The 19,901-nt window shown below is 39.0% G+C and overlaps 1 protein-coding gene across 6 annotated transcripts in view; it reads left to right on the forward strand.

Annotated features, from left to right (window-relative positions):
- The window catches only part of TERF1 (telomeric repeat binding factor 1), a 36,847-nt gene extending 20,993 nt beyond the window's left edge, over nucleotides 1–15,854 (forward strand). For 3 of the 6 annotated variants that reach the window (XM_024765742.1, XM_024765743.1, XM_024765744.1), the window contains 3 exons: nucleotides 198–289; nucleotides 9,402–9,511; nucleotides 14,458–15,854. In XM_024765742.1, coding sequence (XP_024621510.1) covers nucleotides 198–289; nucleotides 9,402–9,511; nucleotides 14,458–14,634 — 379 coding nt within the window. In that variant the 3' untranslated portion in view covers nucleotides 14,635–15,854. Of the gene's footprint in view, nucleotides 1–197; nucleotides 1,161–9,401; nucleotides 9,512–14,457 lie in introns of those variants that run through there. The other 3 variants (XM_024765745.1, XM_024765747.1, XR_003006024.1) reach the window with 2 other exon arrangements.
- Nucleotides 15,855–19,901: the final 4,047 nt, after the last annotated feature.

Genomic DNA, 19,901 nt, shown 5'->3' on the forward strand with positions numbered 1-19,901 from the left:
GCCAGGGCAGGGGGGGGCCCGCGTACCCAAAAAAAAAAAAAAAAAAAAAATGGGGCATTAGTGCAAGGAGAGCACCAAAGGGAAACAGACCAAAGTAGAAGCAGGTCCTGGATAGAGATTGAGACAAATCATCTACCTTTTTCTATAGCTTTTCTAGTCTTTGCAGAACAAGTCACAAGCTTTTGTGTTTCATTTAGGTCTCACAAAAATCTCTTCTTATCTAAGTTGAAACATGGAAACCGACAACAAGATGTTGGTAAGAAAGAGGAAAGAGCGGAAACTCTTCAAAGTAAGTACATTTATTACAGTTTTCAGAGTGGAGAATCGATACTTGAAAGCGATCCAGCCCTTGACCACACCCCACAACACACAAACACACATCAGAAAACTAAAGCACGAAGGGATTAAATGTCATGACTTCAAAGAGATAGTTAGAGGTGGTGCTTAATTTAGAAAGTTACAGTTGGTTCTTGTTATTTACGGTAATGTTCTATAAGGTCATTGTGAACACTTAGTGAATACTGAATGATTACAGGGGAATACAGGGTTAGGTTCTTTTGAGCCTATGGTTACAACATTTTGGTCAACTATTCAATACATAACCTTGTTTTATGTGTTTCTGTTTATTCATTTAGGCCGCACCATGTGGCATGCGGGATCTTAGTTCCCCGACCAGGAATGGAACCCGTGCCCCCCACAGTGGAAGCACGGAGTCTTAACCACTGGACCGCCACGGAAGTCCCTGTTTCTGTTTAAAGAAACCTTATTTAATATACATTGTTGATTCATTAACATTGAACCCAGGCCAACAACACTGTAACTCTCGCCTGAATGAAGCTTACCTAACCACATATTTTTCTCTGTAAGGAACATCATACATAGCCTTCTTGCACCCAAGAACACTAGACAGCACTTCCACAATACACTTGGGGAAAATTTTAAACAGCAGAATTACCCCCAAAAAAGCACAAAAATATGGCACTAAATAGACCGTAAAAAGAACAATTATTGCTAGCCTGGAAGCTAAAATAAGAAAGCAGAGCTTCACCTTGTTTAACCTCAGCTGGGAACATGAACTCAAATATTTTGCCACTCTGTGCATGTCCACCAGTGTCCACAAAAGCACTGCAAGTTTTGATTTTTGTTACAACTTTCAGCAGGTAGGTGAATTTTCAAATACCAGAATCCATGAATATAATGAGGATTGACTATGTATAGACTCTGGCATTGCAGATTGCATTTAGAATTTATTCCTCATTGCATTTAGAATTTATTATCCTTATAAAAGGCATTGCTAGATTTAAAAAACAAGCAACAATAACCAAAAAAAAAATCTTAAAAGCAGTCTGTAATTATTTTCGATTATAATATAATTGTAAGTTCCTCCTTGGTATATATTCATTCCAAACATGTTTATTGAACCCGTACTATGTTCTAATGCAAGGATTTTTAAACTTTATTGATCCAAATCTAAATACTTACTGATCAGTATAAAAATAATAGATGTACCAACTTGATTCCAGGTACATAGTATGCCTGAAGTAAATATTAATTGAATAAATTTATTCTTAGCTGATGGCTGATGATAGGGCCACTGTTAGCTAGTATTTGTAAATTACAGCTCTAAAACATTTACATCTGTAGATATTATCATCGTCCTCACTTTAAAGATGGTAAAGTTAAACTCAAAGAAATATTTGCTTCATGTTGGTGGAGTTCCTAGCTGCAAAATGACTAGGAATCATAATTCTAGAGTAAAATAATTTGGGGATTTTCCTGGACTTTTAATTTCATAATACAAAGTTCAAAGAAATGGAAGCATACACTTTTTTACACTCTAGCTGATCAGTAATTGAACCAATGAAGACCATAATCACATTGTAGAGTGGCTTGACAGTGACTATGGATATTGAACCTAGAAGATCCTGTGAGTTTTAGTACATTTCTTGACTTTCTGTTAGATGTTAGTAATATATACATATACCTTCCAAAAAAGTCCAAGTTGCTTAAATGTTACCTAGGTATCCTCTTTTTCCTAATAGAGGATATTTATTTTGTTCATGCTAAACATTTAAAAAAAATTTTTTTAGACATCTTTTAAAAACAATTGTTTTTCAGTTTTGTAAAATTGCTATGTACTTTTAAAAAATCAAGTAATTCAGAAAAATTGAAAAAAAATCACTTAAATGCTTTCTATGCAGAAAAGTCTCACCAGCATTCAGTGAAATGATTAATATTTGAGTTAAAAGCTTTTTATCTATAAGCTCAATCCTCAAAACAATCTGGATCAATACTTTTTTTTTTTTTTAATCACTCCCATTTTACAGATGAGGAAGCTGAGACAAAAAGAGGTTAAGTGTAAAAAGCCCTTGGTCACACAGGTCATGAACAGAACCAGAGCCAGAATTTGAAATCAGACATTTCTGACTTCAGAGCCCATGTCCTTAAATACTGAGATAGATAGACTGCCTCAATGGAAGAATAGATAGAATCAAAGCAAATAAAAATTTATAAAAATGTGATGAGGTTACATATGTACTTTAAAATATATTTACATTTAATTTTTTGAAGGTGAAACTGAAGGATTCAATGAACTTCACATAAATGCTGTTTCATAAGAAATATATCAGTAAGCCATTATTCTCCAAAATGAAGAATAAATAATATGAATTGCTTTGATAGGTTGGGTCAGTTTGCCTCTATAACTAAATTTCAACTTTAGACTACTGATTGATTTCAGCTGTAATGGGTGATATTAGCACAAAAATTTTGGCTAAATGTAGTATTCTTTGGAAATACTTTTCCTTACAACTTTGCAGATTTTGCTCCATTATTTTCTGACTTTATGAGCGCTGCTGTGGACAATCTGACATCAACCTGACTTTTTCCCCCTTTGTATATGAGTTGCTTTTTCTTCATAGTTGCCCAAGTTTTTCTAATATGTTCATTTAATGCTATAAATTTTCCTTTAATTACTGCCTTAGTTGCATCCCACAAATTTTTATGTTATATTTCCATTTTCATCAAAATATATTTTTTTATTTCCCTTGAGACTTTTTTCTTTGATCTTCCGGGCTATTAAGAAGCTCTTCATTTGGGCTTCCCTGGTGGCGCAGTGGTTAAGAATCCGCCTGCCAATGCAGGGGACACAGGTTTGAGCCCTGGTCTGGGGAGATGCCACATGCCGCGGAGTAACTAAGCCCGTGCGCCACAGCTACTGAGCCTGCGCTTTAGAGCCCACGAGCCACAACTACTGAGCCTGAGTGCCACAACCACTGAAGCCCGCGCTCCTAGAGCCCGTGCTCTGCAAGAAGAGAAGCCACCTAATGAGAAGCCCGTGCACTGCGACGAAGAGTAGCCCCCTCTCGCCGCAGCTAGAGAAAAGCCCGCGTGCAGCAACAAAGATGCAACGCAGCCAAAAATAAAAATAAATAAATAAATTTATTTTTTAAAAAAAGAAGCAGCTCTTTGTTTAATTTCCAAAAATTTTAGGATATTCCAAATACCTGTCTATTAATGATTTCCAATTAATTCGGTTCCGACCTGAGAATATGCTTTGAGGATTTCTTTCTTTTTCTTTTTTAATTTAAGATTTGCTTTATGGCCCAGAATATGGTCTGTCTTGGTGACTGTTGATGTGCACTTAAGAAGAATGTGAATTTTGCTGTTGTTGAGTGGAGTGTTAGGTCAAATTGATTCATAGTGCTTCTCAGGTGTTCTGTATGCATGCTTATTTTTTGTCTTCTTGTTCACTACTTACTGAGAGAGAAGTATTGAAATCTCCACCTATATATGAATTTCTCTTAATTATTAATCTCCGTTAATTTATTTTTGCCTTTTTGGTCCTCTAGCGCCTGTTAGAACAGTTCCCAATATGAAAATCTCTGTTCAAAATAACTGGTGTGGTTTCCATTAACCTCACCAACACATATGATCTGTTCCTGCACTGATACCATATTGTCTCAATTACTGTAGTTTAGTAATAACTCAGTGTGTGATAGGGCAATTTCTTGCATCTTTTTGTTATTCTTTAGGAGTATCTTGAGTATTCTTGGTGTTTTGGTCTTCCATATTGTCAGGGGGAAGAAAACCACTTTATAGAAGATTGCAAGCAGTGAAGCTGCTACCACTCCATAGGTGCCAAAAGTAGACAACAAGACTTGGGTCAGAGCAAGACGGTTTATTACAGCACAACAGATAGCAACAGCATATGGCATCAGCGTAGTTGGGCTGGTTCCCCTCGCCAGGTCCCAAAGACAGTGCAGTGGACCCAGGTAGATGCTCTGCAGGCAGTAGGTTGTACTGCAAGGAGGAACCTGGGGCCAAGGGCACTTTTAGAGTAAGCAGCAAGCAAAACGTAGCAAATAATCCAGTTGCCTTCCCCTGGAGAGAGTTAGTTACATGGTGGTCAGACCGTGGTTCCCTTGACCTATTTAGGTTCCTGACTAACTGTAGAAACTGTTTAGTATCAGGGAATGAGTAAGCCTTGTTGTACATTCAGCAAAAACTGAAGGGATGCTCAGGGCCCATGATGGACTAACTCTTCTGATACATAATTTTAGAATAATCTTGTTAAATTCTACGAAGAACCCTGTTGAAATTTTGATTTAAAATTACATTGTAGGGCTTCCCTGGTGGCGCAGTGGTTGAGAGTCTGCCTGCCGATGCAGGGGACGTGGGTTCGTGCCCCGGTCCGGGAGGATCCCACGTGCCGCGGAGTGGCTAGGCCTGTGAGCCATGGCCGCTGAGCCTGTGTGTCCGGAGCCTGTGCTCCGCAACGGGAGAGGCCACAACAGTGAGAGGCCCGCGTACCACCAAAAAAAAAAAATTACATTGTAATAGTAGACAGTTTTCATTTTTGTTTTTTTAAATTAATTAATTTTATTTTTGGCTGTGTTGGGTCTTCGTTGTCGTGCACAGGCTTTCTCTGGTTGTGGCGAGCAGGGGCTTAGTTGTTCTTCGTTGCGGTGCGCGGGCTTCTCACTGCAGTGGCTTCTCTTGTTGCGTAGCGTGGGCTCTAGGTTCACAGGCTTCAGTAGTTGCAGCATGCAGGCTCAGTAGTTGTGGCTCGTGGGCTCTAGAGTGCAGGCTCAGAAGTTGTGGCACATGGGCTTAGTTGTTCTGCAGCACCAGGGCTCAAACCCCTGTCACCTGCATTGGCAGGTGGATTCTTAACCACTGCGCCACTGGGGAAGTCCTAGTAGACAATTTTGGAGACAGCTGACACAATTATATTGTCTTCCTCTACATGAACAAAAAGCATATTTCTTTATTTAGATTGTCTTATATATATTCTTATAACTTGTATATGTGCATGCACACACGCATATATATAGTAAAGCTTATAATTTACTACATACGGATCTTGACTGCATTTGCTGGATTTATCCCTAAGAATGTTAAATATTTTATTACTATTGTAAATATTATCTTTTGACTATTTTAGTTAAATATTTTAACTGTTGCTAATGTACAGAAACACTGTTGAGTTTTGTTTATTGATCTTATATGCAACCACCTTGCTAAACCCTTTTTAATTCTATGTGTATATTCTTTTAGGTTTTCTGTTCAGTTGACCTTTAAACAACATGGGGATCAGGGGCACCGACTCCTGTGCAGTCAATGCATCCTGCTATCTCTGCCTCAAAAACAAAAGAATTGATAAGTGATTCACCTGAGGGCAGGAAGCTGAAACAGTTAGCAGAATCAGAACTCAAACCCTAGTTCTTTTGATTCCACATATTGTGATCGCTAATCGAACACAAACTCTTCCCCACACTTAAAGATCTGTAAAATGAAAATACAGGTACTATGTTTATTGAAAAAAAAAATCCGTGTATAAGTGGGCCCATATAGTTCAAACCCATGTTATTCAAGGGTCAACTGTACACACAATTTTCTTTCAATAATTACCATTCTGTTTCTTTTGAGTTGCATATACATTTATTTCTTGTCTTACTAGACTGTGAATAAGAGGGAAAGAGGGAAGGGTTTACTTCTTACGCTGTGTCAAATACTCCTTAAACATTATATTAAGAAATTGCAACAATTCTATAAGGTAAATATTATTCCTTTTTTAAACAGATAATGAAAAGGCAGGCACTAGGAGGTGAGATGACGTTTAAAGGCATAAAAGAATCAAGAGGGCTTCCCTGGTGGTGCAGTGGTTGAGAGTCCACCTGCCGATTCAGGGGACACGGGTTCGTGCCCCGGTCCGGGAAGATCCCACATGCCGCTGAGCGGCTGGGCCCGTGAGCCATGGCCGCTGAGCCTGCGCGTCCGGAGCCTGTGCTCCACGGCGGGAGAGGCCACAACAGCAAGAGGCCCGCGTACCGCAAAAAAAAAAAAAAAGAAGCAAAGCTAGATACAGACTATACCTCATGACCTATGTTTGAGCATCCTGTCTTACTTAGAAATTACCCAGATATCCAAAATTATACTTACCGTTTATACTAGATTTTAAAGTTAACTAAGGATCTTGGGAATTATGTTTAAGCTGACCTATTACAGAACCTAATTACTGCTGCTATCAAAAAGTTTGTCAGAATTATACTTCAGTTTAGTTAAACACATATTTTTTTTTCTTATTATCTATTTTATACATATTAGTGTATATATGTCAATCCCTATCTCCCAATTCATCCCACCACCCCCTGCCCCACTTTCCCCCTTGGTGTCCCTATGTTTGTTCTCTACATCTGTGTCTCAATTTCTGCCCTGCAAACTGGTGCATCTGTACTATTTTTCTAGGTTCCACATATATGCGTTAATATACGATATTTGTTTTTCTCTTTCTGACTTACTTCACTCCGTATGACTGTCTCTAGGTCCATCCACGTCTCTACAAATGACCCAATTTCGTTCCTTTTTATGGCTGAGTAATATTCCATTGTATATATGTACCACATCTTCTTTATCCATTTGTCTGTCGATGGGCATTTAGGTTGCTTCTATGACCTGGCTGTTGTAAATAGTGCTGCAGTGAACATTGAGGTGCATGTGTTTTTTTGAATTACGGTTTTCTCTGGTTATATGCCCAGTAGTGGGATTGCTGGGTCATATGGTAGTTCTATTTTTAATTTTTTAAGGAACCTCCATACTGTTCTCCATAGTGGCTGTATCAGTTTACATTCCCACCGACAGTACAAGAGGGTTCCCTTTTCTCCATACCCTCTCCAGCATTTGCTGTTTGTAGATTTTCTTCTGATGATGCCCATTCTAACTGATGTGACGTGATACCTCATTGTAGTTTTGATTTGCATTTCTCTAATAATTAGTGATGTTGAGCATCTTTTCATGTGCTTCTTGGCCATCTGTATGTCTTTTTTGGAGAAATGTCTGTTTGGGTCTTCTGCCCTTTTTTTTCTTTTACACTTTAAACATCTTACAATTTTAGTTGTCACTCATACCTCAGGAAAGGGGAAAAAGAAAGTAAATATATTAGCTTGGTAGAGTCTTTGGTAGAATTAAGAATATAACTGGGCAACACCTTGCAATTCTGTAGTACAGTATCACAAGTAGTGTATTGACATTGATTCAACCAAGATATAAAGTAGTTGCATCATCGCAAGGATACCTTGTGTTGCCCTATTATAGCAGATATAACTGTTTTAAAAGTTTATTTTTTACTTCTGGTAGGTACTACTATAAATTCTAAATAATATGTTTGTACTTGCATTTCTTTCAACAATTGCTCTTAAACTAGGAACTTTAATACTCACTTCCAGAGTTTTATTAGTTTTAAATCTACTATTGGTTGTCTTTATAACTCGAAATAATATACTGCTATATTTTATTTGATTTTAGATAATACCTCCTGACTCCCTATAATGTGAAAGGAGGAAATTACCACTCCTTCACCTCACTTTTCTTCTACCCACGTTTTCTGCCTTCTCACTGCTGTCCTCTATACCCTACTTTTACATTGTCAAGGTTTACAATATTGTACATCTCTTTTATGTTAATTAATTTTTTTAACATCTTTATTGGAGTATAATTGCTTCACAATGGTGTGTTGTGTTAGTTTCTGCTTTATAACAAAATGAATCAGCTATACATATATCCCCATATCTCCTCCCTGTTGCGTCTTCCTCCTACCCTCCCTATCCCACCCCTCTAGGTGGTGGTCACAAAGCACCGAGCTGATCTCCCTGTGCTATGCGGCTGCTTCCCAGGAGCTATCTGTTTTACATTTGGTAATATTCATAAGTCCATGCCACTCTCTCACTTCATCCCAGCTTACCCTTCCCCCTCCTCGTGTCCTCAAGTCCATTCTCTCTGCCCATTTTTTTTTTTTTTCTTTCCTGCGGTACGCGGGCCTCTCACTGTTGTGGCCTCTCCCTTTGCAGAGCACAGGCTCCAGATGCGCAGGCTCAGTGGCTATGGCTCACGGGCCCAGCCCCTCCGTGGCATGTGGGATCTTCCTGGACCGGGACATGAACCCGTGTCCCCGGCATCGGCAGGCGGACTCCCAACCACTGCGCCACCAGGGAAGCCCCGCCCATTTTTTGATTGGGTTGTTTTTTTAATATTGTGCTGCATGAGCTGTTTATATACTTTGGATATTAATCCTCTGTCCGTTGATTCGTTTGCAAATATTTTCTCCCATTCTGAGGGTTGTCTTTTTGTCTTGTTTGTAGTTTGCTTTGCAAAAGCTTTTAAGTTTCTTTAGGTCCCATTTGTTTATTTTTGTTTTTATTTCCATTACTCTAGGAAGTGGATCAAAAAAGATCTTGCTGTTATTTATGTCAAAGAGTGTTCTTCCTGTGTTTTTCTCTAAGAGTTTTATAGTGTCCGGTCTTACATGTAGGTCTCTAATCCATTCTGAGTTTATTTTTGTGTATGGTGTTAGGGAGTGTTCTAATTTCATTCTTTTACATGTAGCTGTCCAGTTTTCCCTGCACCACTTATTGAAGAGACTGTCTTTTTTCTCCATTGTGTATCCTTGCCTCCTTTGTCATAGATTAGTTGACCATAGGTGCGTGGGTTTATCTCTGGGCTTTCTATCCTAGAATGGCCCTTCTTCTTGACACCCTTTGCAGGAGCGGTTCTGCCAGGTCCAGGTTGGAAAGGAAACACACACACCCCTGATTTTCAAAGACTGATCTTTGCACTATATCACGCTGCTTCCAGATTCAAAGGAAAAAAACTACACAGAGTTCTTTTTTTAAAAAAATAGCTAACCAGTAGATAGGAATTTCATGGTAACCTTTAAAAATATTCTTCTGGGACTTCCCTGGTGGTCCAGTGGCTAAGACTCCATGCTTCCACTGCAGGGGGCATGGGTTCAATCCCTGGTCGGGGAACTAAGATCGCACATGCTGCACGGTGTGGCCAAAAAAAAAAATTATATAATTCTTTTAATGTGAGACAATTTTTGATGACAGCATTTCTACTTTTAGGTGGAAGAAAGAAAAAAGAGAAGAGTAGGCAAGCCACTGAAAGCGAGAGAATACGTGTTTTAAATAGTCAGCGTCTAACTCCTGAAAAACATCAACCTAGAAAAAAACAGGTATGTTTATTATAATTAAATAATACTTGATATTAAAGTCATAACTTGAATAATTGTGATTATTTTACATTATTTCTGTTCAACCCTAAAAAATCTTGAGGATAAAATGTTTTCTCTTTGCCATCTTTAACTCTGCCATCTTAGATTTGTTGACCAATTTGCCTATTGAAAGTTCACCCACATTTTAAAGGTTTTCTTAAGCTGGATGTTAGTGACATTTATTTAGAATTATTGTATTACTGTCATCATAAAATCAGTTCATCAGATGTAGGGTGGAACTTAAATCTACTTGATAAGTTTTTATATTTGTATCTTCCTAACATAGATTCTATTTATTTATTTACTTATTTAATTCATTTATTTTTGGCTGTGTTGGGTCTTCGTTGCTGCGCACGGGCTTTCTCTAGTTGCAGCGAGCAGGGGCTACTTTTCGTTGAGGTGCACAGGCTTCTTATTGTGGTGGCTTCTCTTGTTGTGGAGCACAGGCTCTAGGCGCGTGGGTTCAGTAGTTGTGGCTCATGGGCTCTAGAGCACAGGCTCAGTAGTTGTGGCGCACGGGCTTAGTTGCTCCACAGCATGTGGGATCTTCCCGGACCAGGGCTCGAACCCATGTCCCCTGCATTGGCAGGTGGATTCTTAACCACTGCACCACCAGGGAAGCCTCCATAGATTCAATTTAAATAAGATTTTTCTGTGCTTTAAAAAAAAAAAAAGAAAGAAAAAATATCATTTGATAAAGAATTTTTCTATTCAGAAAGCTAAAATGGGTTCCTTTTAGGATTCATTTCATTTGTTTGCCCTCTCAGTGATTATAGTCCTGTGCCATCCGTCCAGTTTCTGAAACCATTGTTTACTGTATTTTATCTGGTTTTCTAGTTGTTCACAGCAGGTGAGTAGATCTGGTCCTTGTTTGATCATGTTGGCAGTGGGAGATGATCCTATACTTTTCTTCTTATTCTTCTTTATTTAAGATGCTTTTTTTTTCTTTTTGATAAGCTATTTGCAAATGGTTCATTGTTGAGGTGCTGGGCTAGGGTCAAGTTCTAGGTTACTAGGGATATCTCCTGTGACTCAAGTTTATTTTGACCATGCCTTCTCCCGCAGTGAACATAGCAGTCAACTCCAGTTTTTGGTTTGCTTCCTGCAACTATTGCTTGTCTGCATGATTCCTAATTTAGCTCCACCACCTCTACTTTTTGGAGGTAATGCTGGTTGAGAGAGGCTCCTGCTGTTGCAGACCAGGGATTTAAGGTGTACACCTCAGGATATGTTCCTTACTTTGGAAAAGTGTATGCCACGGGCTTTCTGTGATCTATAGGTAGAGTGGCTGTGCCCCACTTCTTCACATACCTTTTGTCAGTTTCCACCAATAATGGACCCCATTCACCTATGTTATGGTCAGGCCAAAGGGTTCTCTTAATTTTACGAGTTTGGGATTTCATTTCTTTCCTTGTTGCTGTTGGGTGAATTCCCAAAGGAGAATGAGGGAATGTTGACCTTATGCCACTATATGCAACCAAAAGTCATATATATTTTTTGTCTCTGATTGTTTTCCCACTTTGAATATGATGTGCCAAGATGTAGATTTTTTGGTATTTATCTTTCTTTGTGTTCTCTGAGCTTCCTGCACCTGTTTTGTTTCTTTAATAAATTTATTTATTTATTTTTGGCTGCGTTGGGTCTTTGTTGCTGCGTGCGGGCTTTCTCTAGTTGTGGCGAGCGGGGGCTGCTCTTCATTGCAGTGCGCGGCCTTCTCATTGCAGGTACTTCCCTTGTTGCGGAGCCGAGCTCTAGGCACGCAGGCTTCAGTAGTTGTGGCTCGCGGGCTCTAGAGTGCAGGCTCAGTAGCTGTGGCACACGGGCTTAGTTGCTCCGCGGCATGTGGGATCTTTCCAGACCAGGGCTCAAACCCGTGTCCCCTGCATTGGCAGGTGGATTCTTAACCACTGCACCACCAGGGAAGTCCGAGGGCAGGCTTTGTTAATGAGAACAGAATGCTCTGGATGTATTTTGAAATGGGTATTTTCCTCTTCCACCTGCTCGAAGCAGGAGGAGATTATTCTGTCGTCTTCACCATGAGAACCTGGTGGGGCTTTTGGAGAGAAAACTCACAAGTTTGTGGGCCCCCTAAGATTGGGCCCCTGGAGTTTTTGACTCAAGCTTGTTCACAATGAGCCTCCCTCAATTTGTCCATCACAGTCAAATGTTCCTCCCAGTACTGGCCCCAGCTGTGAGCTGCTTCTCCTGGCCTTCTGCTTCCAGTAATCTATGATTCTCTGTATCCACCTTTCTGTTTGCCCTGTGACATTAATTTTCTGATGGATCTAGGAAGAGTTATTGACTTTACAGTTTGTTCACCATTTTTCTTGTTATGACGACTGGGGTGATATTTCCAAGCTCTCCAGGTTGCTCTAAAATCCAGAAGTCTCTGCCTCATACATTTTATCTTTCCCTGTTGTTCTTCTGGCAACAATTCTAAATGGGATTATAGGCGTTATTTATAGGTATATATCAAGAAAAGATTCTGTCTTTTTTGTATTTGAAACAAAATATGGAATATCAACTACGTAACATAGAATACAGGTGATATCATCTATCACTATTTACTATGTCAAAAAACAGTTCTGTGTCTGGTTTTATTTTTAGCTTTCCACTGTTGGCTTTTTGCTGGGATACTTTGTTTCAGATGAGTAAATGATTTTATCTTACTTTGTGTTGAGATTTTGGTTCTTTAAAATTTTTTATTGCAGTAGTCTTGCACAGTTTCTTCTTGGACAGTTTCTTCTCGCTGCATTTGTATGTTAAACAGACAAAGATATTTTTGCCTGCCTCATCACAGTTTGAAAAGAGGCCTTCCTTTTGTAACTTTATTCAAGAAGAAAAGTAAGAGCCTTTCTACAATAAAGACTTTTTTCCCGTAGATGGTATGTAATGGGAATTACGATACAATATTTTGTTTGTTTTTTGTGGTACGCGGGCCTCTCACCCGTGTCCCCTGCATGGCAGGTGGACTCTCAACCACTGCGCCACCAGGGAAGCCCTACAGAGCTCTTTTTATCTTGCAAAACTAAAACTCTGTACCCATTAAAAATAACTCCTCATTCACCCCTACCCCCAAGCCTCTGGCAACCAACTTTTCTACTTTCTGTCTCTGAATTTGACTGTTTTAGGTACCTCATATAAGTGGAATCCTACAGTATTTGTTCTTTTGTGTTTGACTTGTTTCACTTAGCATAATGTCCTCAAGATTCATTTACATTGTAGTACATGTCAGCATTTTCTTCCTTTTTTAAGGCTGAATAATGTCTCCTATTTATATACCACATTTTGCTTATGCAGTTCTCCATCAGTGGACACTTAGGTTGCTTCCACCTTTTGGCTATTACGTGTAATACTGCTATCAACAGGGGTGTACAAATTTCTTTTCAAGTCTCTGCTTTCAGTTCTTTTGGATATGTACCCACAAGTAGAATTGGGTCACATGGTACTTTTAATTGTTGAGGAACCACCATAGTATTTTCCCTAGCAGTCACACAGTTTTTCATTCCCATTAACAGCACGTGAGTTCCAGTTTCTCATCCTCGCCACCACCTATTATTTTCTAGTTTTTTTGATGGTGGACATCCTAATGGGTTTGAGGTGACATTTCCTGGTGGTTTGGATTTGCACTTCCCTAATGATTAGTGATGTTGAGCATTTTTTTCAAGTGCTTATTGGCCATTTGTATATCTGTTTTGGAGAATTGTCTACTCAAGTCCTTTGCTCATTTTAAAAAATTTATTTGTAGTAAAACATAGCGTAAGACTTATCACCTTAATCATTTTTAAGTGTATGATTCACTGGCATTAAATGCATTCACGTTGTTGTGGAACAACTTCTGGAACTTTTTCACCTTGCGAAACTGAAACGCTCTACTCAGAAGACATTTCCCCCTTCCTCCCGTGCCCTGGCAGCCACCATTCTACTTTCTCTTTCTGGGAATTTGACTACTCTAGGTATCTCGTGTACGTGAAATCTTACAGTATTTGGCTTCTTGTGACTGATGATGAGTGGATTTTTAAAGCAGATGTGAGTCAGCCGGGGAGATTATTCGTAGTTCAGACACAGTAAATAATCACTCAGGTGACCATACTGCTCCTCAGCATGTCGGCAGAAGGGGTGGCTAGTTGGTCACCTATAACAAATGCCAGGTGTCAGCGATCTGTTTCTGTGTATAATAATGAATTTGACTTTTAAAATTCTTCAGTCATTTTCTCCAAAAACAAAATAGTGTTTTTTTAAACTAGATTGTGTTAGTTCTCAAAAATCTGTTTTAGAGAAGATTTGAGTTTTATGTGTGTGTGTACTTTGCCTAACATAGACGGAACAGGGTTTTCACTGAGTTCATTAGGGAAGAATTAAATATTCATCAGTTCTCGGTATTTGTGAATCCTACATATCTCTAATCTATTAACAGTTGTAGAAAAGCATCTTAAGAGACAGTGTGGGCTTAAAGTCAGATGAATTGGGTTTGTGTTTAGCTCCGTCGTTTTGTAGCTGTCTGATCCTGGGCGGCTGAGCCATGAGCCATAGTGTGTTCGTGTAAAATGAACAGTGACATAGTCAGGACCCTTGACAATATCACCACGATAAGACCTTACAGAAACCTGATATGTTTACAGAATTTCTTCCACCGTTAGGAAATTGTAACATGATACTGATAAAAAAGTTGTATTTATAGTAGATATGTTATTTAAGGAATTGTGTCTGTGAATAACTGTTCTACGTTTTATCTGCTTTGGACGGATGTTAACTAGACTTATTGTGGTGGTCATTTCACAATATATATGAATACTGGATCATTATGTTGTACACCTGAAACTAATAAAATGTTATTTGTCATTTATACCTCAATTGAAAAAAACATAATTGTTTCTGTGGGTAACTATCTTACTTTTCATCAAAAGGCATGGCTTTGGGAAGAAGACAAGAATCTGAGATCTGGCGTGAAGAAATACGGAGAGGGAAATTGGTCTAAAATACTATCACATTATAAATTCAACAACCGAACAAGCGTCATGTTGAAAGACAGATGGAGGACTATGAAGAAGCTGAAGCTGATATACTCGGACGATGAAGACTGAGTGTGTTTGTGGAGCCCGATAAGACGGCAGTTAAACATTTTGATTCCTGCATTTTGCGTGAAACTTGGTGGTCATTAATGTAGCTTAAAATTTTGTTTAAAGCATTACAGTATTTTTCTGCGGCACAGTCATTTAATATGAGGATTTGTGCTGTAAGAGCAGGATTATATACCATCATTGTATTCTTAAAGAATCTTTTCACTCTGATAAAAAAATTAATTTTTTGAACCCTAGCGCTTTCAAAACTCCTACCTCCAAACCCTGTTCCAATAAAAAGGTGAAAGCCTGGTAAGAGAAAAAATATATTGCTATTAACCTATTCTGTGTCTGTGGGCTGATTTCAACTCCATGACACACATAAAAGTGAAGTTTCTAAATCAGTGAATAGGCCTTTGACATAAGGGGTAATGATTTGATCTATGGCCTTAATATATTAATTACTAAGATATTTGCTTATAGAATGATAAATATACAAAGTAATCTGTGAGTTATACTTAAATTTTTCTTTTGGTACTTTCATATAAAGGAAAAATCTTGAAAATAGTAATACCCATAGGACAGAGTTTATACTACTACTAAGAATAGCTTATGTCTCATTTAGGTACATTGGATTTTTGTTCTAGTGTTAAAACTTTGACAAAGATGGTTTTAAATAAAGCTTCTTTATAACCTGGTGCCATAAATATCCATTTCTCTGATATTTTCATTTAGTTAGATAAATATTGGGCCTAAATGGTATTCTGTAAATGCTTAAATGGATTTTAACCATGATCATTTTTTTTTTGAATTTTTAAATTTTATTTTATTTATTTTTTATACAGCAGGTTCTCATTAGTTATCCATTTTATACGTATTAGTGTATGCATGTCAGTCCCAGTCTCCCAGTTCATCCCACCACCACCACACCTGCCACTTTAACCATGATCATTTTGACGACTGTGATAAATACTAAATAAACAAGATCATGCATACCTTATTAGACAGTTTTGAGTTTTCACCAACATATTCCTTAGAGGATTTAGTCAAAAACTAGAATTATTTAGCATTTTGAGTTATGTATGCTTTATTTAACAAATGCATGAAAATGCTTAAGCATTTGCTTAAAAAGTTAAATGATTATTTTGTAATCTGTATTTCTTTATGAAAGTTTTATATATTACTTTCTCATTGTTCCTGAAGTTGTTGTCCTATACGTATAATAAATAGAAATGTGGATAATGTTTCCTGACTCGGTCTGTCCTGTTACACCACTAGTTACTGTCACCGTGTGTATTGCAGACATTTTGATGGTTAGTGCCAAAGCCGATGGCGTGAGTCAAAACAGACCAGTCAGTTGGTCAACCTCATTCCAAACATACCCTAAGTCATCAAATCTAAGTTGATATTAACTGTAAGATGCCTAGTTATTTTATGTGCCACTAAAAACATCACTATCAGTTATACTATATGGTTTTTTCTTAATTAGAATTTTATTTTACTTTAATTAAAAGAGCTGTTATAGATTTATGTAAGCGTAGATTTTTATCGTATAACTTGTGGGTGCATAAAAAAGAAAAGCAAAATAAATTGGGTAATTCATTGTATTCCTTGTACTTCCTCATTTGAATCTGAATCTTTTGAATTTTTAAATTGAAATTTGTTGAGATAACTATAGATTCATATATAGTTGTAAGAAATAATGAGAGGTCCCTTGTACACTTGTTCCAGCTTACCCCAATGTCAATTTGTAAAACCGTAGTATATCACCATCGGGATATTGCCATTGATATAATTCACCAATTTTATCCAGATTTCCCCAGTCTTGTACCATGTGTGTGCAGTGTGTGTATTTAATTCCGAAAAGCTTATCATTTGTGTAGGGGCGTATGTCTACCACAGGCAAGATACTCCAACACTGAAGAGCCCTTCTGCCGCCACTCAACTCTCCATCATTCCTCCAACCCCTGGCAACCACTAATCTGCCCTCCATTTCTAAGATTTAATTCAAAAGGTTACGTAGAGAGTGACAAATGGTAGAGTAGGGAGATGCAAAGAGCCGTCCCTCTTCTGAGGCAAGTAGTAAGCTGACAGAAACTGTTAGAATCAACTTTTTGAAACAAATCTAATAAAACTTAAAACAACTGGGACACGCTTAATGAAGAAAGAGGCTACTACATTTTGGTAGGAGGATTTTGGTGTTTTTGCTTACCCGGCTTAAGGCCACAAGTGACTTGTGCTTTTGCTGTGGCTTGATGCTTCGGCAAGTGCCAATACAGTGCTCGGGATCATGGGTGGTGTGTTTTGACCTGTCTGGCAGTTCCCTGAGGGTTCAGTTCAGGGATTGCCTTTGTTTTGCCCCTTCTGAACTCTTAAGGGCTTTAAAAACATTACCTACGTCTGCCTGGGGTCAGGGACAGCAGACAGACTGAAAAGCCTGGAGAGGAAGGTACATGGCGGGTTAAGGCTTTGAAGGACTCTGGAGTAAACCAGGGAATCAAGAAGGCCAGGCGCATGCCCAGGACTAGACGCGGTCTCAGCAAAGACCTGGGGGGACCCTAGGCCTGTACGCTCAGTGACCTTTAGGCTTCATAAGTGCAGGAGGTGGAGGCTGAGGCAGAGTTGTAGGTGGCGTTGAACGAGTGCCCCAACTCAGAGCCACTCTGCCAATGCTGGGAGCATATCTTTCTGTTTGATTTAAGGAAATTAAATGAAATACTCTGTATTCTTTGCCATTTTTTCTTTCAACATGTTTGTGTACGTAGCTGTACTTGTTCATTTGCCTTTCTATACAGTAATGTATAATTCTATCACAGCCATTCATTGTGCTGTTGTTGTGGAAATGAACGAAGACCACTCAAAAGAGAAAAACAGGCTGTTTATTCAGCGCTTGCTATAGCAAGGGAGTCAGCCACCATCACTTGTGTTTGGCAGAGGTGCAGGCAGAAGTTCATAGTGGGAAAGCTTTCTAGTGAAAAAATAAGGCTTCAGGTGCTCTCTGATTGGACATTGTTGGCATGAGGAAGCTGAGGCTGGCCAACTAGCAGCAGGCATCCTTTTTTTTAAAAATAAATTTATTCATTTAATTTTTGGCTGCATTGGGTCTTCGCTGCTGCGCGCGGGCTTTCTCTAGTTGCGGCGAGCGGGGGCTACTCTTCGTTGCGGTGCGCTGGCTTCTCACTGCGGTGGCTTCTCTTGTTGCACAGCACGGGCTCCAGGCGTGCTGGCTTCGGTAGTTGTGGCTCGTGGGCTCTAGAGCGCAGGCTCAGTAGCACTGGTGCACCGGCTTAGTTGCTCCGTGGCATGTGGGATCTTCCCGGACCAGGGCTCGAACCTGTGTCCCCTGCATTGGCAGACGGATTCTTAACCACTGCACCACCAGGGAAGCCCAGCAGCGGGCATCTCATGTGATTGTTTGGGGGAACATATTTGGCTTTCTCTGGTTGGTCCTGAGTTGGAAGTAGGGACCAAAAATAGGGATGTTGGCAATCATCGACCAAGTCCTACCCATTCTGGGTAGATAACTGCGGGGATTTAGTTCGGTGTTCTAAACTCATTGCTGCAGAGGTTGTGGCTTGGAGTCGTCTGCCCATTGTCAGTTTTTATATTCAGTCCCTGAGTTGTTTCCAGTGAATGGCTGCAAGGCTTTTCCAACTTACATGAAGTGTAAAATTAGGAATAATCATATTATACTGCTCCCTAAAGGCGATTCTCATCTCTTTTCTCGAGTACTGATTTTTATACTTACTTAAAATATGCTTATGCTGCTGTTTGTTATTTCTCAGTGTGAGGTATTATATTAGTGATCTCCCACTATGTAGGATGACATTTTAGGTCTCTTGCACGTTCCCCCTCCACCCTCCATAAGTACACAACTTGCACCCATACAGATGCTTCTCCCCGGTTCTTCCAGCGTATTTGCATCGGTTTTTGGTTAAACCAATATTCAGGGTTTGTATTATAACTCTGTAACTGTTTTTTACACCTGAGCTGTGTGTACTCATCACTTATTTATCTCCAAATTCTCTGACCAATTTGAAGACCTCTGAATACATTGAAATATGTCATTCTATTGACATTCTTTTTTCTGGCCATGCTGTGCAGCTTGAGGAATCTTAGTTCCCCGACCAGGGATCGAACCCTGGGCCACGGCAGTGAGAGCGCCGCGTCCTCACCACTGGACCGCCAGGGAATTCCCAATTTCATTGTTATTTTTTTTTTTTCTTTGGTTGTTTTGTTTTGGTGACAGCCCTCCTACTCCTTGCCCTCCAGGCTTGCTGCGGCAGCTGTCAAGCTTACATCTCCCTTATCTTGGCTCTGGGCATCCCAGTCATCTCTCTCCTGGTTTGAATTCCCCGTTTCCTGGATTCTCTCTCTTGGTTTTAACTCTTGTTTATCTAGATCATCCCATCCTATACCTCCTGAGAAAATATACAAAGAGTGAAAAATGTTTATATCATGCATGTCTGAAAATATCCTTTTTCTAGCCTCACATTTGATTAATAATTTTATTGGATATAGAATTTTCATTTGGAAAACATTTTGTCTCAGGATTTCAAAGGCATTGCTCTGTCATCATCAGTGTCAAGATGTTGCTTTAGGTAGTCTGATACCATTCTGATTATGGAGACTTTTCATGTCACCTACTTTTTTTTTTTTCCCTCTCTGGAAGCTTATAGATTCGTCCATGTATTCAGTGATCTAGAATTTCATGGTAACATGCTTTGTTGTGAGTCTTCTTTTCTTTTTCAACTAATGAGCCAGGCACTCAGTGACTTCTGAAATCCCTGTGCTAAGTTCAAAACTTTTAACGTGTTATTTCTTTGCTTATTTTCTCCCTTCTGGTTTTTTTTTTTTTGCACTTTCTTTCTGGAACTCCCATTACTCAGATGTTGGATCTCTTTGACTGATCCTCTAATTTCCTATCTTTTGTCTCCAAATTTCTGTATCTTTATGTTTACTTTCTGGGGAAAATGTCACAAAACTTTACCTTCCAAGTTTTCATACCATATATCTACTATCAAACTTTTTAATTTACAAGAGCTTTTCATTCTCTGAATGTTCTTTTTTAGGATATCGTGTTCTTATTTCATGATTGATATCATTGCATCTCTTCTGACCCTGGCAGTGTTTATTGCCTGAATTTTGTTATGTTGCTTGTTTCTGTTTAATTTTGGTTTCCCTCTTGCTTTGTCAATGGTTTTCCTCAAGTGTTTGGTTGAACTGGGCTGTCCATTTCTATTTATGAGTGAGTATGAAGAAGCTGGTTGGAAGCTCTGTGAGCACTGATG

The sequence above is a fragment of the Neophocaena asiaeorientalis genome, unplaced genomic scaffold, assembly GCF_003031525.2.
Source record: "Neophocaena asiaeorientalis asiaeorientalis breed wild unplaced genomic scaffold, Neophocaena_asiaeorientalis_V1.1 scaffold417, whole genome shotgun sequence".
NCBI classification, from domain to species: domain Eukaryota; kingdom Metazoa; phylum Chordata; class Mammalia; order Artiodactyla; family Phocoenidae; genus Neophocaena; species Neophocaena asiaeorientalis.